The sequence below is a fragment of the Pelodiscus sinensis genome, chromosome 6 (genome assembly GCF_052426305.1).
Source record: "Pelodiscus sinensis isolate ZL-2025 chromosome 6, ASM5242630v1, whole genome shotgun sequence".
NCBI classification, from domain to species: domain Eukaryota; kingdom Metazoa; phylum Chordata; order Testudines; family Trionychidae; genus Pelodiscus; species Pelodiscus sinensis.
Window position 1 is genome coordinate 762,031 of NC_143057.1, and position 25,417 is coordinate 787,447.

The 25,417-nt window shown below is 43.8% G+C and overlaps 1 protein-coding gene across 1 annotated transcript; it reads right to left on the reverse strand.

Moving 5' to 3' along the window:
• Nucleotides 1-6,719: 6,719 nt before the first annotated feature.
• SMU1 (SMU1 DNA replication regulator and spliceosomal factor) lies at nt 6,720-25,409 on the reverse strand. The gene is made up of 12 exons (XM_075931211.2): nt 25,258-25,409; nt 23,752-23,962; nt 22,917-23,069; nt 21,746-21,856; nt 19,484-19,612; nt 16,920-17,039; nt 14,902-15,018; nt 12,535-12,662; nt 10,777-10,903; nt 10,252-10,419; nt 9,247-9,399; nt 6,720-7,209 (listed from the first exon to the last, which is right to left on the reverse strand). Exons 1-12 carry the CDS (start codon nt 25,281-25,283, stop codon nt 7,111-7,113), a joined length of 1,542 nt encoding a protein of 513 aa, XP_075787326.1. The 5' UTR covers nt 25,284-25,409; the 3' UTR covers nt 6,720-7,110.
• Between the last annotated feature and the right edge of the window lie 8 nt (nt 25,410-25,417).

A 25,417-nucleotide genomic window follows, 5' to 3' on the forward strand; every position in this document is an offset into this window, starting at 1 on the left:
TTATAACATTCCTTGAGCTCCTTTAGGACTTGACCGGTAAATGTTTAAAATTGAAGTACATGTTTCTCCTCAGTGATTTTTAAAAAAGGGGGAGGGTGGTTTTTTTGTTCCTGATCTCTAGGTTAGTTGCCCAGATTTTCTGCTTAATATGCAAAAGGAACAGCTTAGGTAGGTTCTGTCTGTCTTTTGCATCACTAGCAATACAATTCTACAAGCAAAATTCCAGCTATAATCACAGCTGCCTCACTACATGTTCTTTATCCAGAACTTGAGTAGGCATCCACTCCACATTGAGAATGTGATAATTCTCTAGGTGATAGCAGTGATGGAGATGCATCTCCAACCTGTGTGGGGGGTGGCAGTTCAACTAGTAAAAATATATCTGACTACACAGGAAGTTTACAAAGTCACTAATTTAGTCACTTCTAGCTCATCACTATATTTTGAGAACTAGCTCATGGTAGTTACCTGTGTTCTCTCTAATCTCTTCCATCTGCTTGTGCTGCCTCTCTGCCTTACTGGTAACTAATATTTCACATATGCACATACCATGAACTTAATAGTTCTTACCTTATTCTTTGCATTTTTTACTATAGTTTCACTGAGCAGGTGTCAGTGGCCCATGTGCCTGCTTGAGTTTATATTGTAGACCAGTGTTTCCCAAATGGAAGGGTTCTGAGAGAATTCCATTACAATAACATTTTGATTGAAAAAAGTAAGCATTTATGAACTCTATTGAAAACAATTCATTTGTTTGCCATAAGTGTCCTTGTGCAATGCCATCTTAGGCGGAGAGTAGGAGAAGATGTCACTACTCAGCACTGATGTCCCCATGAGTAGACTTATTAGGGGTTTAGCAAAATTCTTTTGTTTAAAAGGGGTCTGTGACCAAATAAAATTGGACAGCAGTTGTAGACTATACTCACCATTAGTTCAAAATTCACTCCTTGGCTATGTCTAGATTGGCCAGATTTTGCGCAAAAATCTTGCCAGCTGTCTAAACTGGCCATAAGTTCTTGTGCTAGAACACTGACAATCTCATGTAAGATCGTCAGTGTCCTTGAGCAAGAACTATGACGCTCTCGCTCAGGGATAAGCGCCTCTTGCACAAGGGTTCTTGCACAAGAGGCCAGTGTAGACAGCTCTTGTGCAAGAAAGCCCCGATGCGCAAAATGGCAGTTGGGGTTTTCTTGCGCAAGACAGCATCTATACTGGCATGGGATGCTCTCGTGCAAAATCACAGCTTTTGCTTAAAGGTACCTGCCTGTCTAGATGCTCTTGAGCAAATGTTTAATGGAAAAAGTTTTCTGTTTAAAAGCCTATGCACAAGATTGTGCCACTCTAGACGCAGCCCCTGTGCTGGGCATTTATCAATAGTGAATTACATAAACTGGCCTAGAGCCCATTCATCTAGCTTGGGGAGCATTTACACAAAGCCTATTATATCACACCGTAATCTTTTGATGGACACTTGTCTACACTCTTCCTTAAGGATCAAAAATTGGGTGAGATTTTTACTCTCCCTATGACACTGTAGTTCGAGTAGCTATTTACAAGAGACTTGCAAAGAAAGTCATCTCAGCTAGTTTTGTATGCACTTAGGTGTAACTTGTTCAAAGAATTCCAGCAGTTACATTGGGGCACAATTTTCCAGTAGGATAGCATTTAATCACCCCACAAGGCTACCTCTACACTGCAGGCTTCTTATGCAAGGATTGTTTGGTGCAAGTGTGTCCACGCTGGCAGGATGCTCTTGCACAAATACCTCCCCCTGGAACCACTTCGGCCAGGGCCAAAGGGCACCAGTACCTTTCTGCGGGTGGGAGATGGAGTCCCTCTGAGACGCGTGCTTAAAGGGATTTCCCTGGACAGCTGTTTCTCTGCTGTTGTGTGCTTCGGGATCTCTGGTAGGGACTGAAAGCTGTAGCAGTGCTAGTTGTGGTTGCCCTCAGCCTCTGGACACCACAGCTTGTGCCCTAGTGCCTTTTTGGAGAATTGTCACGTCTTGCTGTGCCATGGAGCCTGGGATGGCCCCACAGCCATTTTGGAGTGCCTGCAGTTGCTGCTCTTGCTACTCCTGCATGAGCTTGATGCCGAGCTCACTCTGGACTCCCTCTCCCTGGATGTGGCGACTTCATTGTGGCATCCCCACCCGACAGTGGAGAGGCATTACTGGAGACTCCACAGCAGTTCCAACTGGTAGGATCGACTAGTCCTGGAGCAATGGGACAGCCAGCCAGCAGTGGCTCCAGAACTTCAGAATATAGAAGCAGACATTCCTGAAGCTGTGCGCTTGGCTTGCCCCTGTGCTCCTCAGACAATGCCCAGCTGCGGCCCACCATTCCCCTGAACAAGAGGGTCGCGATTGCCCTGTGGAAGTTGGCCACCCCAGACATAAGAACGGCCGTATTGGGTCAGACCAAAGGTCCATCTAGCCCAGTATCCTGTCTACTGACAGTGGCCAGCACCAGGTGCCCCAGAGAGGGTGGACCGAAGACAATGATCAAGTGATTTGTCTCCTGCCATCCCTCTCCAGCCTCTGACAAACAGAGGCCAAGGACACCATTTTATCCCCTGGCTAATAGCCTTTTATGGACCTAACCTCCATGAAATTATCTAGCTTCTCTTTAAACTCTATTATAGTCCTAGCCTTCACAGCCTCCTCTGGCAAGGAGTTCCACAGGTTGACTACATGCTGTGTGAAGAAGAACTTTCTTTTATTAGTTTTAAACCTGCTACCCATTAATTTCATTTGGTGTCCTCTAGTTCTTCTATTATGGGAACTAATAAATAACTTTTCTTTATCTGCCCTCTCCACACCACTCATGATTTTATAGACCTCTATCATATCCCCCCCTCAGTCTCCTCTTTTCTAAACTGAAAAGTCCCAGTCTCTTTAGCCTCTCCTCATATGGGACCTGTTCCAAACCCATAATCATTTTAGTTGCCCTTTTCTGAACCCTTTCCAAGCCCAAAATATCTTTTTTGAGGTGAGGAGACCATATCTGTACACAGTATTCAAGATGTGGGCGTACCATAGTTTTATACAGGGGCAGTAAGATATTCTGGGTCTTATTTTCTATCCCTTTCTTAATTCCTAGCATCCTATTTGCCTTTTTGACCGCCGCTGCACACTGTGGAAATTTTCAGGGAACTGTCCACGATAACTCCAAGATCTCTTTCCTGATTTGTCGTAGCCAAATTAGCCCCCATCATACCGTACCTATAGTTGGGGTTATTTTTCCCGATGTGCATTACTTTACACTTAACCACATTAAATTTCATTTGCCATTTTGTTGCCCAATCACTCAGTTTGGTGAGATCTTGGAGTCCCTCACAGTCTGCTTCTGTCTTGACTATCCTGAACAGTTTGGTATCATCTGCAAACTTTACTACCTCACTGCTTACCCCTTTCTCCAGATCATTTATGAATAAGTTGAAAAGGATTGGTCCCAGGACTGACCCTTGGGGTACACCACTAGTTACCCCTCTCCATTCTGAAAATTTACCATTTATTCCTGCCCTTTATTTCCTGTCTTTTAACCAGTTCTCAATCCAAGAAAGGACCTTCCCTCTTATCCCATGGCCATGTAATTTACACAAGAGCCTTTGGTGAGGGACCTTGTCAAAGGCTTTCTGAAAATCCAAGTATACTATATCTACTGGATCCCCCTTGTCCGCATGTTTGTTAACCCCTTCAAAGAACTCTTAACAGATTAGTAAGACAGGATTTCCCTTTACAGAAACCATGTTGACTTTTGTCCAACAAATTATGTTCTACATGCTTCACAATTGTATTCTTTACTATTGTAAAGTAGCAGACAGCTACTGCTCGGTGTCACACCAGTTCAGGGTGGGCAACGTCCACCGTGGGTGCCATCTTGATGCAGATAAGGCCCTTGGGGAGGGCTCCACTCCCTGCCCAGAGGAAGACTCCAGGCTGGGGGGGATGAAGCAGGCATGGCCATACAGTCAGTCTGCATGAGGTTGCACATGCTGTGTTCTGCTGGATGGTGTGCAGTTCAATCTGCCTGAGTGATGCTCCTCCCACCCACCCACCCACCCACCCACCCGGCTCCCCTGCCTTTGCAAGGGAGAAGCGCAACACTCACCGAAGGATCTGTCCACAGCCTTGGATGAGGCCCAGGAGACATCCTGGCTGTTGGGCACTGGCTCCAGGTGGAGGGTGACGATGCTGCTGCAATCCTCTCAGTTGTTCTCTGAGCCAGTGGTCAGGTCGCCTTCCTCCTCCACGTCAGGCGGCCTGGTGCGCAGTCCAGTGTCCACTGCTGGCGAGAGCCCTTGGACCGCCCAGGATGGCCTACAAGCAGTCATAATGGGGGCAGGTGTCAGCTCCTGCTCCCACCGCCCTCACGTAGCCCAGGCGCAACTCCTTAACCTTGGCCCCGGCCGGATGGCCCTGGTCTGTGAGCACCTGGGCCATGCGGCTGAAGATATCAGCGTTGTGGCACCAGGACCGTGGGTCATGGAAGGCTTCCTTCTGCACCTACAGGTCCAGGAGGGCCTCCACCTTGGCCCTGGACCAGCAAAGGGCTTGCTGCTTGCTGCCCCTCTGGGCCTGCTGGGGGCTCCGAGATGGCTGCTGGGAGGAGGGTGCAGGCTCACAGGGTGGCTCTGGAACAGACATCTGGGGCTCCTGGTTGCAGCAGGGCAGACTTGTGAGGTGGAGAGCTGCCAGCAATGCTGCTGCTGCTATGCAGTGTCTGCAGCATGCCTGTGTCTTTAAGGCGGGGGTCCGGCCAGCAGGAAGCAGCGAGCTATGAGTGCGGGTATTGAGCACCCGAATGCCCATCTGCGTTTTTCCTGGGAGGCCAGTTCTTGCGCAAAAACTCCCTGCTGCTTGTCTACACAGCCCGCTTGAGCAAGCGGTCTTCTTCCTCATATGGCACGTCCGAGCTCTTGCCTTCTTTTCCTACGCTGTACTGTAAATTTACTTGCACAAGAACTCACATGCACTGTAGCCGCTCTGCAAGCTTTTGTGCAAGAACAGCCATTCTTGCGCAAAACGCCTGCAGTGTAGACGTAGCCCAAGTGTGATGGGGTGTTTGCTCTAATACTGTGTACTGTAAATTCAGCCCAGATAAAGTAGGAATTTAAGATTACAGGCACCTGTTTCAAAGTAGTATGCAAACACTCCTACATGTGCCATCACATCAGCCTGGTTGTATTTCACAGATTCATAGTGTGTGGGGGAGGAGTCTCTGCACAATATCTGACTTGTAAAAGGCATTTAAAGGCTAAGTTTAACCATAGTGCTACCTTAAAGAATTTCCCAAAGCTGTAGATGTTAAAGAACTACCTTTTCCAATGGAGATGAGACCTCAAGAGTACAGCAAGCCATGTGGCTAATAACTGCACACACTTTAAAAGGAGAAAAGCTCCTGAAGCATATCCTTGGGTTCTACTTTCAAATGTGGCCACTGTAGCATGGCACAATCCCACATATACTTGATCTTACAGGGGCTCCCCAGTGCTGGATCCATAACTAGTTTTAGGGTTAGAAGGTGTCCCCCAAGGATTATAACTAATGTGAAAGTGTTGACAGGCAGTTCTATTAAATACTTCGTAAAGTGCCTTTCTTCTAAAGAACAGGTTGTATGTCCTTCACATGTTTGCAAGTCTCTGTATTAAAAGCACAATAAGGACACATCATGAAGTACATCTGATCCTACATAAATATCTTAATCTTCAGCTCCATCATTAGCTAGTGTAAAATTGTTCTCAACCTTTTAAGTGACCAGTTTTACAGGCAGGAAAGTAATCACTCTGCTGTCTAAAATCCTGATTTATTGCTATGCCTGATGAAATAAAAACACCTACCCCAGAACTATCTAAAATTGAACACTTCTGTTTTAATTAATGGGCCCTATTTCAGCAAGATAGTTTTTTTATGATGAAGTTCTGTCCATCTTCTCGTAGATCAGCATGGAGTGAAAGACAAAGCCACTTGGCATCTGACAACTGTACAGGGCCTATCACCAATTTATGATGGAGAATTGCATTCTTAATATCACCTATCACATGCAAGAGTCTGAAGTGATCTACTGTCTATTGTTTAATAGAGAAGTTATTCTGATTCCTTTTAAGAATACAGCATTCAATACAACCAATGAAGGCAGGATGTAGTATACTAAAAAGCCCTGCAAATATTGTTGTGAGAAAACAAGACCTCCATTTTGAACCAGTATATTTTGCAATCAAATGCACAGAAATAAGATGTACTATAAAAATAAAGAATTGTAAGCCCATTTAAACATATTGGTGATTATTAGCAGGAAACTGGATAAGCCATAATCTCAAGGGAAGCACACAATGTCAGACTGACGGGTCAAAAGGCTACAGTGTTATCTTAAAACAGAACTCAACTGTTGCCCCACCACAAATCCCATCCCAAATACAAATCAGGCCAGCTATAAACTGTTTTCTAAGGGAATCAGAAGGCAGTTATGCACATCCCTGCTGGAAACAAATCTCACACACGCCGCTTCTTGTCATGTAAGCCCTCCGTGGGGGATTCTTCTGCACAGAAGGCAGAAGTCTATTTTGTTAAATGATCAAAGTTAGATAGTTACTATGATATAAATGCAGCAGAAAATTCCATTGCATTAGAACGTTTGTGTCCTAAAGAAAGGCAAGGTAGATTAGGATCAATAGTTGTTTTCCAAAAAGAATCCATCTTTGCTAAGGTAAAGAAAGACTCTCTTCTCCTGTCTATTTTATTCTTGTTCTGAATGAAATAAATGAGCCATCTGCTAGATATTTTAGCAAGTCAACCATTTATAAACTGATGGTTGTTTTTCCATTTACCTTTAAAAACAGCACAAGGGAAAACAAAGACTTCACAAGACAGAATAATCACTTCTACAGCAATTAAACTGCTTTAGTTACCCAGATACAGGATTAACAAAAAGGTTCTAACCACTGACAGTGTACAGTCAATTTAGACCAAGTACTAAAAAAGTTCAGGGCTCCTGAAATGAAATGAAAATTGAGAAAAAAAATCACATTCAGCATACGTGGACTCGTCAAAGCACGAACACAAGAGCTCTTCTTCTAAGAAGCATGCTCCAAAGCTCATTAAAAACAAAGTTATGGTTTCCAGAGTTTCAAGAGGCCATCTTCGCTGTAGGTAGCAATCAAGTTCTGATGGGGATGGTGAGCGATGCCAATTACATCCTTTTCATGAACCTACAGGATGAACAGAAAAAAATGGATGCAGGTCTTCTCTACATATCACCCCAAGCCAAATAATAGTCTCAAATAAAAGCAACAGCAAGATGAGGAGAGGTTCAGCAGGCACATCAGTAATCTAGGGACATGGGTACGATGGGGATGCTGTCATTAGTATATTAAACTTAGGACAATGGAGACAGGGAAGTACTAGTATACAAGGCGCTGGTGAGACAGCATCTGGAATGCTGCATGGACATCTGGAAATGGTGCATGGACACATCCCCATCTGGGCCCCGGAGCATAGAGTGACACACTTCATCAACCGCAAGGGGTACTTCTCCATGGTGCTCTTTGCCCTCGTGAACCACCATGGCTGCTTCATCGACCAGTCGATCGTGATCAACAGGCTGGTGACCACGGGTGTAAGAGGTCAGACTAGATGATCATGATGGTCCCTTCTGGTCTTTGAGTCTATGCACCTATAAAACTTAACTGTAGATTTCCTGACTTGGTCACATCTTATACTAGGATCCCATTCAAAAATCAATTGTTCTGGAGTAGAACTGGTTGCTAATAACCATGGCTTATAATCGCCTATATTATCTTCTTTTGTGTTTATAACTAATTCATGGCTGTAAATGCTTATAGAAACTGTCATTTATTAATTCTTTATAAGAACGGCCATATTGCATCAGACCAAAGGTTCAACTAGCCCAGAATCTTGTTTTCCAACAGTGACCAATGCCAGGTGCCCCAGAGTGAACAAACAGAACAGGTATAATCTATTCATAAACTGAACCTTAATATACATTGTAAACTGCTGGGTTTATAATGCTTGTCTAGAGAAGAATTACACCATTTGTATAATGTAAGTTACACATTACATAGACTTAAGATTGAGACTGTCTCAGTGCATTTGTCTGGAAATTTCACAAAAAAAAGTTACTATTCATCCAAAATACATAATTCAGATTCTGTGGAAAGTCTTAGGAATCCAAATCATCGCATTATTAAGATCAAGATTGTTCTGGGCAAAAGTGGTCTGACATTTACGTATCTCAATTTCTGTAGCTCAACAAAGAGAAGTTTAAGAGATGACTTGATGATGGTTTAGAAATATCTATATGAGGAAATTTCTGACAGTAGAAGAACAACACAGCAGATGGGAAGACACATCCAAACAGGAATTGAAGCACAATTAGTTTTAGAAGCAACAGTGAGGGTAATTAACAGTGGAGCAGTTTATAGTATCTGGGTAATCCTTGAATCGAGACTGGATCTTTTTAAGAGATCTACTCTAGATCAATCAGAAATAAAAAGGTAGGAATCACTTGGTATAATTCTCTGGCCTGAGTTATGCAGTTGATCAGATTAGAGGATCTTAATGGTCCTTTTTGACCTTAAACTTTAAGGCTGTGGCTGTTTGCCCAGAGCTGTATGAAAGTGATCCTATAATCCCAAACTCCGATTGTCATATGGAGGAGGCCAAGCTGAGGAGTGGTCCTACTATGTTCTGCCACAGGTGTGCCCTGTGCCCAGTCTACAGCCCAGCCAAGGACCCTAGACCTCTTCCTTGCTTAGCTTGATTCCCCCTCTTCACGTCATGTGTGGCTATAGCAGCTAGTGCTGCCTACATCTGAATATTCACCCTCAAGAGCCATTATATGGAACTAGGCTACTCAAAATACAAAGTGGAAAAGTCAAACCCACAAAGTTTTAAACTAAAGGGAAAGAGTACAAACACAGACCGCAGTAGAAACAGTACTTTTAGTCCAACCCTGACTTATGGGAAGTACAGGGTTAAATCACAGTATATACTCAGTGACCACTTCAAACATTTTTCAAGGAGTATGTGCTCTATTTTAACTGAAACTCATATTTTTAAACACATTTTTTTGAAAATAACCCATACCTTTAGCTAAGCACTCAGGACCAACCCTATAACCACCACTAGAGGGCATTTATCATGGGAGGAAGTGGTCACTATGGAATTCATGAACACTACAACCGATAAAAACAACAGATTCTGCTTTGTGAGCGCTAAGTACTCACCGTCAGAGTTCTCTCCAGCTTGCCAGTCACTGTGCTGAAACAGTACAGCACAAAGTCTTCACCCACACAGTAGATCCATTCACCACGTGGTGAAAGGGCACAACAAACAAAGTCACCACCTTCTCTCTTACCAGAGCTGAAGCTTCTTACAATCTATAAAACCCAAAACAAGTTCACTGGATTCACATGTGACAGCAACAGGGCCACTCTAATAGCTTCTACTAGATACTGGGGTCAGGAACTCTATTGCCTAAATAAGCAGCCTGATTTTCAGAAGGGCAAAGTACCTACTAGTTTCTACTAAAGCAGTGGCTTTCAAAGTGTAGTCCATGACTATCTTGCAGGTGAGCCACAGGCTTGGGGCTCATCTCCCTGCAGCGAGGAACCTGCACTGGTGCTCCAAGCCCACTCCCCCTCGCAAGGTTGGAGCACCAGTGCCGACTTTCCAAAGCAGAGGGAGGGGAAGGGAGCCTCATGGGTTGATCCAGCTTACCATGGAAGGAAGGGGCTCTGTGCACTGCCATTCCCCCTCCTCGCTGCTAGACCACCTGGAGACTTTCCCCACTGCTTCCATTGCCAGCATCATGGCTAATGGAAGCTTTGGGGGTGAGGTGGGGTGGGGTGTGTGTGCGCATGCGTGAGAGAGAGAGAGATGGGGGAGACAGAGCCAGGTAAGCCCCTTCCTGCAAGACTCTGCATCCCCACCCAGACCCATCCTCAGCCTGCTCCTGCACCCTACCCTCCATCTCCAGCCCCTACTTCCCAGACAGACCCCATGTCCCCACAATCTCCTGCTCTCATTTTGTCATCATGGGTGGCTGCCCCTGGGAAGGTCTGTGTTAAACAGGTGGGCTGCAGGCCAAAAAGTATGAGAACCACTGTACTAAAGGGAGACATCAGGACTTCACCCAATACGGTTTGGAAGGACCACACATCTCTTCCTAGGTCTAATACTTCTTAAACTCTTTCTTAGTCACTTCAAAGGGACACTCTTGGATGACATACTTGTCCTTGCATGTTCATGATGACCACTGTGTTTGATCTGTTGCAAACAACGAAGTGTTCTGGATTTTTAGGCAGCAGAATCACACTATTCACAGTGATGTCTGTTCCAGCTGTGCTGCCAAGAGACTTGAAGGTGTTGGAACACTCAGTTGTCTTCATATTCCAAATCTACTGAGCAGAATATAAAGTGGAATCACTCTGAGTAGGTACATTTCTGCATTTAAATTAAAAAGACATCACAGTTTTGGAAGAGATGCTATGGACACAGCATTCAGCATTAAAAAAAATAAATCTATTGAAACTAGAGAAAGAAAGAAAAAAAAAAGAGTAACCAATTATGAAAATGGAATTAAATAGATTCAGAGATTTTAAAGCCAGAAAGAACATTATGGGCATCTAGACCAATTGCCTGTCTATAATAAAGTATCTTTAAGGGAAATTATAGCAAAGATTGAATGCCCCAGTTTGTTCCAACACACAGAACAAGTCCCATATGTGACTCATAGAAGTAAGTGGCCATTTTACCTTCACTGTGCCGTCAGAGGATGCACTGATAATATAGTGACCATCCTGTGTAAAAGTAGCTTCATTAACAAATGAAGAATGACCACGGAATTCCTTCAAAGTTTTTCCAGATTTTAAGCCATGAATCCTGTTATGAAATTTTAAAAAATGGTAACACAACCATTAATTCAGTATAACTCAGAAAGGTACAATGCATAGATGTAAAATAAAGGAAGAAATTAGTTTGCTAGGTCTGACATATATAGCAGGGAATAAAATAACACATCTGCATCTAGAAGGATACATTTGTTATTGCAAGCTCCTTTCCCCAAATACATCATCTGACCATGAAAGGGGTAAAGGGACATCATCAACTTGAAATCTTATCAATTTTAAAAAAGTAAGTTAAAGGCAGTTTCAGGTATACACAAATATAAACCCCAAGTACTGGGAGAGGGCATACATATTTTCATGTTAGTTTTAGGATGAATGTAGTGATCATGAAAAGACCCAGACTGAGAACTCTGGTGGTTTAAGTCTTGTTTATCCTAGGAGGAGGAGGAGGAGGAGGAGGAGGAGGAGGCGGCGGCGGCGGCGGAGGAGGAGGCGGAGGAGGCGGCGGCGGCGGCAGCAGCATAGTACATTAAAACTCAGTTCTGAAGGAAGTAATCTGAGCATTGAAAGAACAGTTCATGCCTAGCCTCTCAGCTGATTCTGTCAAGAAAGTACCATTGATGCTGAAAACTTTTGGTAACATGAACACCAGCTCCTAATCTAGGAGCTCCTAATCTAATCACATGGCCTCAGATATGCTAGCATCTGAGCAGCTACCAACTTAAAAATCCAAATTATTTTCATTCCCAAGCTGTAGAAAAACTAGCTTGATTAGTTTATAGAACAGTTATGGGATGTGAAAACTTTGAGAGAAGGCTAAGATGGAAGGGATTTGCCATTTACTTTTGGAAGAGGTTGATTTTGAGGTTCCCTCTTTCTTATGAGGCTAAGTTCCCATAATCTAGTAAACCAAGCTCCTGCACCCACAAGCCTTCTCCAGAAGAGGCCAGTTTCACTGCTCTAAGAACTGATGCGATTATGGGGTCCCAGTGTTGTCTGGGACTGGGTAAGAGAGGTGCAGCCCATGACCTGTATTAGCAGAAGGTCTTCACTCCATTTATTCCTAATAGTGTGAGCGAGGAGCTACTTCTTGGGTTAGGGTGTCAAAGCCCTCAGGTCCAGGAAGTTCAGCAGCAGAGCTGTTTCCTGAAGGAGTGTGGGGTGCGAGACGGGTGTCTCACAATGTTTCCTGCTCTCTTATAGAAGGAGATTATAGAAGGCTGTGACAGGCATGAGGTCACAGTTTGTGATGGCCACATCTGTTCCTCTGTATAGTTGCCGCTGGGAGAACAGAGACAAGTGACCCTGCTGAACATTTTGAATTCTCATCAGGTGTGAGAGTATTAAAATGTCTGCTGTTGAATCTGGGGACAGAAATGCTTTTAAATAAGCACACAACAAAACACCCTGGCCAGCATTTCCTGCTAACATTGGAATGAAAATAGGATAACAATAGGTTACAAAAGCCGAAAGGGCAAAAATGTAAACTATCTGTTCAAGAGTAAAGAGCCAAGTAATTTTATGAATGTTAAAAACTGACACTAGGGACTAGCTTTCATGTAAGATAAACGCATTCAAAGACTTATATAAGGGGACTAAAGAAATTATACTTACAACTTCTATTAGAGCTTCTTGTACATTTGAAGGCTGTAATGTATAACATACCTGATTGTCTGATCAAAGGAAGCACTAAGAATCTGACTGCTGTCTTTGGAGAAACTGAGGCAGGTGACACCTTTACTGTGTGCTCGTTCAAACCTCCTCAGACACTGCCCACTCTGAATCTTCCACACCTGAGGGACATCCAAAACACTAGTGAGAAAAAGGACTCCATGAAAATTATGTGACATTCAGAAGGTATTCAATACTAAGCTGGTGAGCATCCAGGATCAAAAGCTAAGTTAAAAAACCCCGATCGAGTTGTTTTTACCCTTTAAAATACTTAACACTATAGGACATATATCTAAGAGGCACCTGCATGACTACCCAGTTTGCATTCAAACAAGACTTTGGCAAATGGAGTGGTGAAGTTTCTAGCTGATGTGGGAAAGGTGAGGGGCTTTGATTTTGCAACTACACATAAGAACAGTTGTGTGGTATGCTTGCTCTTTCCCTTCTCCGCTACTAGACACAAAACATAGCTTCAGATCTGGTTATGTCTGATGGTTAATATAAAACTACATCCCATATAGAGAGTCTCTCACTGGAGCATTACATCACTATACTGGTCTGAAGTTTTGTTTATATTTCTAAAGTAAAAGTGCAGCCTCGGCAGAAGCTCAGAGAGCTCTTCCAGCCCTGTATGTAAACCACCTCCACAAGGGGAGTACCTAACAGAGCTGGGGAGAAGTTTACACTGATAACTTGCTGCACTCATGGGGGGCTAGGGGTCACACCCTCAAGCCAGAAAGTTGCACCACAGTAAAGTGGCAGTGTAGAATTAGCCTGAGTCAGGAAGACGACATTTCTGTTGAAGCTTCAGATTAATTTAATATTTGTGAATAACTATTACAAATTCAGGTGCAGAATCATCCCAGCAATGTAGCTGCCCTCAGAATTTTTCTCCTTATCCTCTGTTGTGACAGACCTATCCCCACTCCAGGACTCTGAGTCTGTCAAATTTTCAAATATTATTTTACACCCTAAAATACACAAATTCGAGGGGCACAAGAAAGCACTCCATAGTTAGGGATGGATTTAAAATGGGGTTGTAAATTCCTGTTTTTTTGGGGGTTTTTTTTTTGCAAGTAGATGGCCAGGTAGGTGTGCAGTTATCACTAAATTAACATTTTCTGAAATTCTCTTCATAGGCTTTCAATGGGAGCTCTCTGAATTTGGACTTTAGCTGAAGTTTTCCTTTCCTGTCCTACTTTTAGCTGCTGACTACTCTCTCTTCACACTGCATCTACTCCATATTTTGCAAAGATAGTGGATTCTGACTAGAACTTGTGCAACAAGTAAGTAAGGTACTGTGTTTTTCCTCAATAAAAGGATTTAGCTTTTATACTTGTTCTAAATGGAAGTTTTTCAGTGTAGACAAAACCTGATTGAAGACAGCCAGCCAGGGCACACAACACCTTCTTAGGAGTTAAACATCTGTCAGATGTGATCCTATAGCAGGGCTGCTGGCATGTGAGATCCCACAGATGACAGATAAACCGTCGGTCTGCAGTTGCATTTGCAGAGCCTTGCACAGATTTGTATCTGCATCCATATCCACAAAAATGAGTTGTGGATATCCACATCGATATCCATGTATGCAAAGCAAATATCTGCAAATTTTCAGGGTTCTAGATACAGATATGGATACAAATTTTCTATCGGCAAAAATGAGCCACAGCTATCCATATTGTTCTAGAAGATCAAAGCCTGGCTGGGAGTATCTCAAAACCAGAGTGTTAGATATACAAATAGACACATTATACTTGTTCACGTCTGAGGCTACTATACCTAATGCACTGCACATACAAAATGCCTTATGCAAGACTAAAGGACCATTAAAACTTAAAAAACAACAAACAGACTAGTAGCACTTTAAACACTAAAAAAACCCACGTAGATGGTATCATGAGCTTTCATGGGCGCAACCCACTTCTTCAGATGATCCAAAAATAAATAAGGGAAGGGAAGGGGCGGGGTAGAGGGACAATTGTTATTGAATATGCATAATAGCCTTCTCCTTTTCTGTAAGATATGCCTTGAAAAAGTTTCCCAAGCTAGCAAGAGCAAATGGACTTTTACAGCTTGTATAATTACGTATTTAACAGTCTCATGTAACGAGATCACAGGGCATGAAATCCACAATCTGCGGAGTGTAAAATCAATTCCTTTCTCAAGACAGGCATAATATTTTAATACAAAGAGTGTTAAAAATCAACTCATAGGCTAAGTTTAATACAGGAGAGGATGAAATTATATCAATATATTTATTTTCAGTGCATGGGGAAATTAGGAGCTGAGCGTCAGACCCTTTTCCATTTCCAACTTCTCAAATTTAAAAGTTGACATGCATTCATGTGCAAGAACTCTTACCTTGATCTTCCCATCTTGCGCTCCAGTTGCTAACATTTCGGTATCTCTACTGAAACACATACACAGAACTGCATCGTCCATCATCATAAAGTTATCTTGTGCTTGGTACTTCAGATCCTAAATGAAACAGCACAAAGATCCATCAGTCACAGCGGTTGAGGGTTTAAAAAAAACCCAAAAAACCAAAACTAAACACCAATAGCTAATTAGTATCAAAATGAATGGAAGAATTCAACTCACAACTATAAGTGGACTATTATGTTAATGAATGTGGAACAGGCCACGTTCCATCGGGCACCTGCAATCTGAACAACAAATCTATACGACATATGTGGGGAATAGAGGATACTGTGTGGTTCTATAACATCTAAAATACAATGAGGGTGGGAAAGAAACCCCAATGAATCAGTTCAATTGATATTTTACCTCTAAATTCAAAACTATGATTGAACCAGTCAAAATCATACCTAGACCTAAATGTTGAACCAGTAATAAATAATAATAATGTCAACCAAGCTTTGGTTTGAGGTGATGAGGTTGCTTCCTAACTTTATACGAGCCATTGCTAAATTAAATCTATGTCTAAGGCCTTTGTCACCACAAAGTACGAGCTTTCCATTCATATGCAAATAAATAAGTAAATACAGCAAATAATCACATAAAACAAATATTAAAACCAACAGATTATGGGATCAAATAAACCCAGTTGGGAAATGCCCAGTTATATTTAGTTTTAAAATACTGTCATGAATGTAAGTGTTACATTATAAGCAGTGCAGTAACTGTTGTTATAAAACACAACACATTAAAAACTGGCAAAAAAAGACAAAAACCTCAAACATAGGAATGTGCACTCTACCCCATCATGTAAAATAAGTTCCACACTTGAAAATACTGTATTTCCAAGAACATTGGATGGGAGAGTACTGAGGACAACACACACATCTAGGTCTTACACTGAATAAAGCACCTCAAAACGCAACATACAAAATTATTGACAAAACTTTTTAATGATTTACCAGTGCGGTGCTAAACTTTGAGTAAAAAGTCCCCTGGAAATCTAAGTTTGAAAAAGATAAGACTATTCTGATAGTAGGGCATGTCGTTCTCAATAACTATCCTACTCAAATAACAAAAAAAACCCAGCTTATGTTAATGAATAATTTAGGATGATACACATCTAAAGATGAAAAACTGCTAACTGGCAAAAAGGGCCATGTTATATTAATGATAAATTATTAAGATTAAACTATGCATAGTGAACTACCTTTGGATAGGTCATGGTAACATTTATGTAAAGGCTTTGGCCTAGTCTTTGCTTGAGATGAGTGCTGTCTTCCACTTTCTCTCTTATGTTCCCTTTCTTACATGAGGCTTACAACAGACAAGATAAAGGTGAATTTTTGTTTATGGAACTTACTATGTTGGAAGATGTATATTTATACTGATTATTTCTGTTCTGTCCAACATATAATGCTAAAAAATCCCTATAACATTGGGGAAAAAACAGAGCTAAGGTAACCAAGATATAAAAAAGAGTGAACAGCAAACTGTATGTAAATTAAAGCCTGAACATGCATATTTATGAGTTATTTTAAAGTTGATTGGAACAAGACTAATGAATATGTATTACAGAACGGTACAAAAAAAAACAACCCCAAACAACAAGCTTCTGGGTACTCCAGTACTTGATAACATGGAACAGGTAAGGGACCATTAACTGTTTTATTAGGCCATATATATAGGATCAGAAACTGTAAGCAACGATAGCCCTTTTTTAAAATTCATAAACAAAGGCAAATATTAAGTGGACTCATGCCTAAGTTTCTCATCTTACATGCTCAGCTCTTTTCAATTAATGGCACCAACCTACAGGACTGATCATTCTGGTGACTTGTTTTTCTTTTTTCTCCTTAACACTCAACCCCAAGCAGTCTGCTGACTACAAGAAACCTCACAGTAGTTTCACTATGGATACTTCTGTCTATTAAAGGCACTTGAACCCAGAACTAAATTACCTTTCTGATCTTTCCAGTAGTGAAATTCCACACTTCAATGAATCCATCCACAGAGCCGGTTACCAGATATTGACCATCTGGAGAAAACCTAGCGCATTCCACATGTGACTTCTGGCCAAACTGTTTTCAAATGAAATTTTTAAAAAAGGATGTTAATATGAGGTCAGTTTCATTAACTGCCAGCTCCACTGGGCTGCCTGGAAAACAAAACAAACCACCCACATCCTACTCCTTTTTCATAACTATTTGTGCAGCTTTTTTATTTCAATGTCAGCCAGTTTACGCTTTAAAAAGTAGTTAGCTTTCATTAATTTAATTTTTGCAGTCATGGATGCAATGGAGACCTTTATAATGTCTACTTAACAAACCTTAACAAAGCAGAAAAAATTGTTTTGTTTGAAATGCCTTTTCCTGAATGAAAAAAAATCCCACCCCGTGCTAGAAAAAATAGGATAAGGGAAGTAAAAGATTTTTCCCTTCATAAATATGTATTTTTTTCTATTTCAAAATCTGTCACAATACAAAATGATCTTCAATTATTTTCCCACAATGCTAATCATGTTAATTGAGATAGTTATTTTTTATCAACAAAGTTTGATGAAAATGTTGATATCTTTTGCTACCGCTGGCTGCAGGGCTCTGCTAGGGTGGCATCAGGAGCCCAAAATTGACAGCATAGATGAGACAGAAGAAAGGTGGGGGAAGTGTTGCTGAGTATGGGGCCCACCTTTTCCTGTGAGTGCTACTGCCCAGGAATAGGGATGTAAAATCCTGTTTAAAATGTTAGCTGATTAAACAATATGGGCATGTCTGAACTACATCCCTCTTTCGAAAGAGGGATGTAAATTAGACAGATTGAAATTGCAAATGAAGCCGGAATTTAAATTTCCTGCGCTTCATTTGCATAATGGCAGCCACACGTTCTTTCGAAAAAGGGCTTTTCGAAAGTAAAACCTTTTTTGAAACATCCTTTTCGAAAGAGGAGTACGGGATCTTTTGAAAAAGGGTTCCCCTCCCCCCCGAAAGAACCCCGTCTAGATGGTGGTTTTACTTTCGAAAAGCCCTTTTCTGAAAGAACGTGCGGCTGCCATTATGCAAATGAAGTGAAGGAAATTTAAATCCTGGCTTCATTTGCAATTTCAATCTGTCTAATTTACATCCCTCTTTCGAAAGAGAGATGTAGTCTAGACATGGCCTATGTTTAGCCAGTTAACTGGCCTGCCATATGCAGGGGACCACTGGTGCAGCCCCTGCCCGTGGCACAGTGAGTCTGGCTGGTTTGGAGCAGCCCCCCACTCTGGCTGGGTTGGCCTCGCCTCACCATGCTGTGAGTGGGGGCCTGGTCCTGCCCAGTCAGACTGGAGCGCTCCCCGCATCGTGGTGGGCCCAGCTGAGTGCCGGTTAACAGTAAGCATCACCAAGTAAGGTTGATGCTTACTAGGTAGCTGGTTATCTGTTTCCATCCCTGCCCAGAAGCACCCACAGCACTGTCGAACCACAGATGTTGCCGGACTTCATAGATCAACCACAGATGAAATCTGGACTGTATAGATCAAACCTTTAATTAAAACTAAGTGACTTTAGTGCTGATGGAAAGATACCAACACAAATGAGCAGCAGACTGTTTCCAAGCAACCTTGCCAGCACAGCTTGCCTATAGCAGGCTGTCTGATTGGCTAAACCGCCTGATGAGTTGGACTTGGAAAAATAGGCAGACAGGGATTTAAGCATAGTAGCAGTTGAGTAGCTGCTTAAAGCATTTGTACAGGGCTGCAATAGTTTTATTCCTCATCCTGTTTCTGCCATGCCATACTGATTCCTGTCTTCTGACTATTGATTCCCTCTCCAACCACTATTCATGACTGTCCACGTCCAGGTTGCTGACACAGAGATCCCTGTAAGCCCTTTTTTCTAGTTATTACCAGAACTGGCAGCTTGCAGGGAAAGCTGTCAGAGATAATGAACATGAACTGGAGATACTGGGCTTCTGGAATTCACCTGCACACTCCACAACAGAAAAGCAATCTGCTGTAAGTCAAGCTTTGCAGGAGCACAGAAATTTCAGAGTAGAATCCATTTCTGAATTGAAATCTATATGAAAAGTCATGTGTTTGTTTTGTGGTAGAAAGCTATGTAAATGTTAGTTGAAAAATACTAAACATAGCGCTGTACTTACTATCAAAGTTCTCATGATTAATGGAAGTTACTAACATGCATGTAGAAAAACATCCCTTTTTTCCTGGAGATAATGAGAGCCTTAAGTCAACAAGAACACAATAGCATTTAAAATTCACAACTCAAAACCAGCTGAAATTGGAAACACATTTCTATTTTTCTGAAATGTAATTAGTATCCCCCACATTCTAAACGATAGTTTTTAATCAAAACTTCCAGTGACGTACATCTGGACCAAGAACAAGGATGGAAAGATGTAAGTAAAAAGGATAAATTTTCAAAAAGCTATGAGCATGTGAAGATAAGGAATTAAAACTAAAGTCTTGGCTTATGGTAACTTTAGCAAGTATTATCAAGCATTATACAGAAAAAAGTGAATAGATTTCTACCTTAATATGTCTGCTCAATTGTGTTGGGAACTTTTCTTCTTCTACATCTTTTACAGCTGCTTTACCTCTGAACAAATCAATGGTCATCCCTGGAGGAAGCAGTCCCTGGTGCTGTTGCCATTTCAGTGCCTTGTGAGAAGCCAAAACGTATAGTTAAAGATGCTTATGAAGTAAGTTTGGTCAGTATAATCCTCTCAGGAGAGGCTGTATTCCATCAAATTCCTTAGTAAATCAAACTTGCCCTAGAAACCTGCAATAAATTTGGTGCCTCTACTTTTGAACTGAGTGACCAAAAAAGCCTTTTCAGGTCAAAATGATGTTGTTGCTAAACTCTGGAAACCAGTGGAAAGGTTTAAGCATATCTTTGTTATTTCCAAGTGTTCTTAGGAAGTGAGAATAGCTGCAGGCTCTCCTTAGTTGTTTTCTTTTCAATGCTTTAGTGATAAAGGCTGATATAAATCTGAAGTTGTAGATACGTATTTAGTAATGTGTTCTTTGTACATTCAGAACTATTTACATGCTAAAAGATCCTTAATAGTCCTTTTATGAACAGACACAAAAACCACTTATTTCAAATCAATTTTCTTAAGCATGCCCCCACTGGGTCAGACCAATGGTCCATCTTGTCCAGCATCCTGTCTTGCAATAGTGGTGCTTCAGAGGAAATGAACAGGACAGACAGACAGTGGGATGTATTGTTTGCTATCCCACTGTCTACTTCCAGCTTCAGACTAACAGAAGCTAGATACACACAGAGCACGGTGCTGCATCCCTGGCAAAGAGCCATCAATAGTCCTATTCCCCATGAACATACCAAATTTTTTTTTGGAATCCTGTTACAGTTTTGGCTTTTACAACATCCTCTGGCAGGGATCCACAGGTTGATTGTGCACTGTATGAAGTAATACTTCCTTTTATTTTTGTTTTAAACTTGTTGCCTATTAATTTCACATCATTCAAGACTTTATAAACCTTTATCATAACATCTCTTAGTCATCTCTTCCAAGCTGAAAAAAATCTGTCTTTTTAAACCTCTTTTCATACAGAAGCTCCTCCATACCCCTCGTAACTTTTGTTGCTTTTCTCTATATCTTTTCCATTTCCAGTATATCTTTTTTTAGATAGTGTAACCAGATCTGAATACAGTATTCGAGATGTGGCACACCACAGATTTATATAGAGACATTATGATATTTTCTGTCTTATTTAGGGATGTAAAATTTCGATTGACTAATCAAATAGTCAATGAAATTTGCATTGTAGACTGTTGCTACACTTGGGGAAAGTGCTGTGGGGAGCACAGTGCCAGCGGAGCAGTCCTTCACTAGCCCTGTGCTCCCTGCAACATTTCAGAGCCACAGTGCCATGTGGAGCCTGTGGGGTCAGCTGGGAACTCCCCTGCTGACCCGGGACTCACCGTTTTGAAACTCTGTGAGAAGCCCAGCTGTAGGCTCCTCACGGCATTTCAAAGCGGCAGTGCCACACAGAGCTCAGGAGAGTCCCCCCCAGCTGATTCTGGGCTCCATGCGGCACTGCTTCTTTGAAGCAACCCCTTTTCTCCCACCCCTTGCTGCCACTTTCTGATAGAGACAGCAAGGGGACAACGACTAGTCGACTACCGTGTTAACTATCCGATAAGCAAATAAAGTCATCCACATCCCTAGTCTTCTTATCTATCCCTTTCTTAACGATTCCTAACACTGTTAGCTTTTTTTGACTGAGGCACCGAGCAGATGTTTTCAGTGATCTACAAGGACTCTAAGATCTTTACTATCTTTAAAGTTTGAGCAACAACAAAAATATTGCAGTAGAATGTTATTAGCTCACATTCACAAGGAAGTCCTTTGTCAACGACTTCAGTATTGAAAAGGAACAATCAATTTAAAAAAAACGGGCAAAACCTCATGAAATACAATTTACATGACAAGTTTATTTTACCTTTCTTTGTAATCATGTATTCGTAACAGTAGAATTCTGCAACATATTTTGTAAAAAAGAAAAAACCCACAAACCTACCATCATTTTAGGAATATGACCGCTCATTATAGCTAACTAAATATTTGCTGTGAAGAGGGAAGAAACTTATTTGCATGTGTTATTTATAAATGGTGAGATTAGTGACAGTCTATTATAGCAACAAAACAAACAACCCCCCCCCCCCACACGTTTAGGACTAAGCCACCATAAGTTTAATCATGGACAGTAAAATTTTAGGAACATATTGATATAGCTAGTATACTTTTTGTCCCCCTAAAAATTTACCTGCCCCAACAATGCCATAAGACGTGATGGAGGTACTACACTGACTTCTCCAGCTAAAGCTTGGGCGATAGCAGCTCTCCGTTTCTCTTTGCTGCTGCCATCTGGATATGCCTAAGAAGATACAAGTGAAATAATCATTTCCTAGAAGAATTGTGTCATAGAACACTGTCATTTTTACTAAAAATAAAATACAACTATAGGTTGAATCTCTGTAATCCAGACTTCCCTACTCCGGCAGAACCCTTAGTCCAGCATCATTGGTGACCCCATGGATGGTTCTGGGACTAAGGATGTTATATTACGTTTAATCAGTTAATTGAGTAGTTGATGGAATTTCCATCAACTTCTCAATTAGTCAATAAGGGGGGAAACTGCAGAGCCATGGCAGGGCTAGCTCCCACCCTGGGAGCTAATTCTGCTGCGGCTCTACCTTTCAAATGTAGTAAGAGCTGGGCAGCTCTTGCTATATTTAAAAAGCAGAGGCACCATGTCTGGGACTGGACACAAGCCAGGACAGCTGAGTCTCTGCCTCCCCTGTGTGCCCCCCCACAGAGACGGTGCTGGGGGGAACTGACTTTTAAGTCGGCTCCCCACAGCACCAACTCCTGCTCTCCCCACAGGGAGATGTGACTGAGTAATGACTTGACTATCTGATAAACCTAGGCTTATCGGGTAGTCGATTAGATGCTTACATTTTCAGATTGACAAAAGCATTTTCAGATTGACAAAAGTAGAAAAGTATTGTTTCTGGCACTATAAAGATGGGAAAATAGGTACAGAGTGATTAGGTGACTTGCCCAAAATCATATCGAAAGTCAGCGGCAGAAATTAAAACTGAATTTGATCTCCAGCTCGGTGTTTTAGCTACTTGTGAATATTAAAAAAAAACAAATTCATGAAGTGCTTAGTAGAAACTTCAACAAACACTAACAACTGCAGTATCATAACAAAATAAAAACAATACTACTAAAACCACAAATACAGAATTTGAGAAATGGGGATGGTTTAACACAGGAAAATCTGGAAGGAAAAAAAAACACTAAATAGAGAAAGCTTTTCTTTAATAAGTGTTACACTAGTTACAAATGCAAAAGTGTTACGCTAGTTACAAATTCTCCAAGCAAATCATATAAGTATAACTTTTGTAAAAAATTCCACAAACACAACTTACTTCACGAGGGTCAAAGTAGGACCTAGCCAGGAGATTCTCAAGGTGAATGTATCTCTCTGGCTGAGTCTGTTTTAACATGATCATAGGATCAGTTTGCCTCAGAAGGGATCTGGCAGCACCCAATTCACGGAGCTCTATTAATTCCAGAACAACCTGGAGTAACATAAACAAACTTAGTATTCACACGATAAAATGCAACTCTTATGTTAACAGTTAAACAATGGAATAGTATTTACTACTGCAAAGTAGGGATGTGATAGTGTATCTGATTAAACAATTAACCAATAAGCACGTGCTTATTGGTTAATGCCACTGGTTACACACAGTTCCCTCCCCTCCTCCTTGCAGGCTGGCTCAGTCCTGGCAGCAACTCCCACTGTGGCTCTGCATTAAAATTGTTTTAGGAGCCAGCTGAAAGTAGTGCAGAGCCACAATGGGAGTAGCTGCAGGGACTCCATCTCAGTCTTCCAGGATCATTAATTCATTATTGATGCCGAAGGTATGTATTTAACAAATATCCCAAGATGAACTTCCTATCTATAATTTAAAAAAATAAAAGCATTAAAAGATTTGAGAAACGCATCAGGGAGGAAGAAAGAGTTTAACAATTAAACATACAGTTCATTTCTTCCCCACAACCCTAGTTTTATCCTTGGTGGGAATCTATTCAGGCACTCATCCAGTGCTGCAAGGCATGCATTCAGGCCCAGGACCATACAGTAATTTTCCCTTGTGACATTCTGATAACTTTGATTTTGTAGTTAAGGGCAACAGAGTGATGTTCATAAATGCACAATAGAGCGTATGGCTGATACTATGTTGGTGACACATCCACCTGTTCATAGAGGTCAATCAGGGTCTTGTCTGGAAGCTTGAGGGACTGTATAGCCTGTAACACTGTGTCCCAGTGCCCACTGTTGATGTCTGCCACAAAGCTCTCAATGCTGTCCACAGTGTTGAGGGACACAGTGGTCTCCTCCTGGAGAGTGGCCAGTGCACGATGAAGGCTGTTCTCCTTCAGGTACTGCATAATGAGCCGGATCACACTGAGGGAGAGTGGGGGAGCGAAGACAATACAGAGAGAGACAGGGATCAGGCTCAAGCTCCCCTCCTCCAGCAGGTCACCACAAGCAACAAGGCCAGTGTACTCAACCCACCCCCACTGGTAACGGGCCCCGGGCCACCCTTCCCCAGCCCGGTACCCACCCCCCGCCGGTAACGGGCCCTGGGCCACCCTTCCCCAGCCCGGTACTCGCCCCCTGCCGGTAGCGGGCCCCGGGCCACCCTTCCCCAGCCCGGTACTCGCCCCCTGCCGGTAACGGGCCCCGGGCCCCTCTTTCCCGGCCCGGTACCCGCCCCCCGCCGATAACGGGCCCCGGGCCACCCTTCCCCAGCCCGGTACCCACCCCCCGCCGATAACGGGCCCCGGGCCACCCTTCCCCAGCCCGGTACCCGCCCCTCGCCGGTAACGGGCCCCGGGCCACCCTTCCCCAGCCCGGTACCCGCCCCTCGCCGGTAACGGGCCCCGGGCCCCCCTTCCCCAGCCCGGTACCCGCCCCTCGCCGGTAACGGGCCCCGGGCCACCCTTCCCCAGCCCGGTACCCGCCCCTCGCCGGTAACGGGCCCCGGGCCCCCCTTCCCCAGCCCGGTACCCGCCCCTCGCCGGTAACGGGCCCCGGGCCACCCTTCCCCAGCCCGGTACCCGCCCCTCGCCGGTAACGGGCCCCGGGCCCCCCTTCCCCAGCCCGGTACCCGCCCCCCCGCCGGTAACGGGCCCCCCCTTCCCCAGCCCGGTACCCGCCCCCCCGCCGGTACCGGGCCCCGGGCCCCCCTTCCCCAGCCCGGTACCCGCCCCCCGCCGGTAACGGGCCCCGGGCCCCCCTTCCCCAGCCCGGTACCCGCCCCCCCGCCGGTAACGGGCCCCAGCCCCCCCTTCCCTAGGCCGGTACCCGCCCCCCCGCCGGTACCGGGCCCCGGGCCCCCCTTCCCCAGCCCGGTACCCGCCCCCCGCCGGTACCGGGCCCCGGGCCCCCCTTCCCCAGCCCGGTACCCGCCCCCCGCCGGTAACGGGCCCCGGGCCCCCCTTCCCCGGCCCGGTACCCGCCCCCCCGCCGGTACCGGGCCCCGGGCCCCCCTTCCCCAGCCCGGTACCCGCCCCCCCGCCGGTAACGGGCCCCGGGCCCCCCTTCCCCGGCCCGGTACCCGCCCCCCCGCCGGTAACGGGCCCCCCTTCCCCAACGGGCGAGCAGGCCAGTCACCCTCCGCAGGCCGGCACACGCCAGTTACGGGCCCTGCCCGGGACCCGCCCCCCCGGGGGTCCCCGGCCCCGCCCCGCGCTCACTCCGAGGACTCGATTTCTATCGACATCTTCGATCGCCTCAGCGCCCACCAGACAGAGCAGCAAGCGCCACTTCCGGCCTCGCGCACACCTACTTCCGCCGGAGCGTCTGGCTAACCTCACGTGACCGGCCTAGCGCGCCCCGAGCCCACGTGGCCAGGCA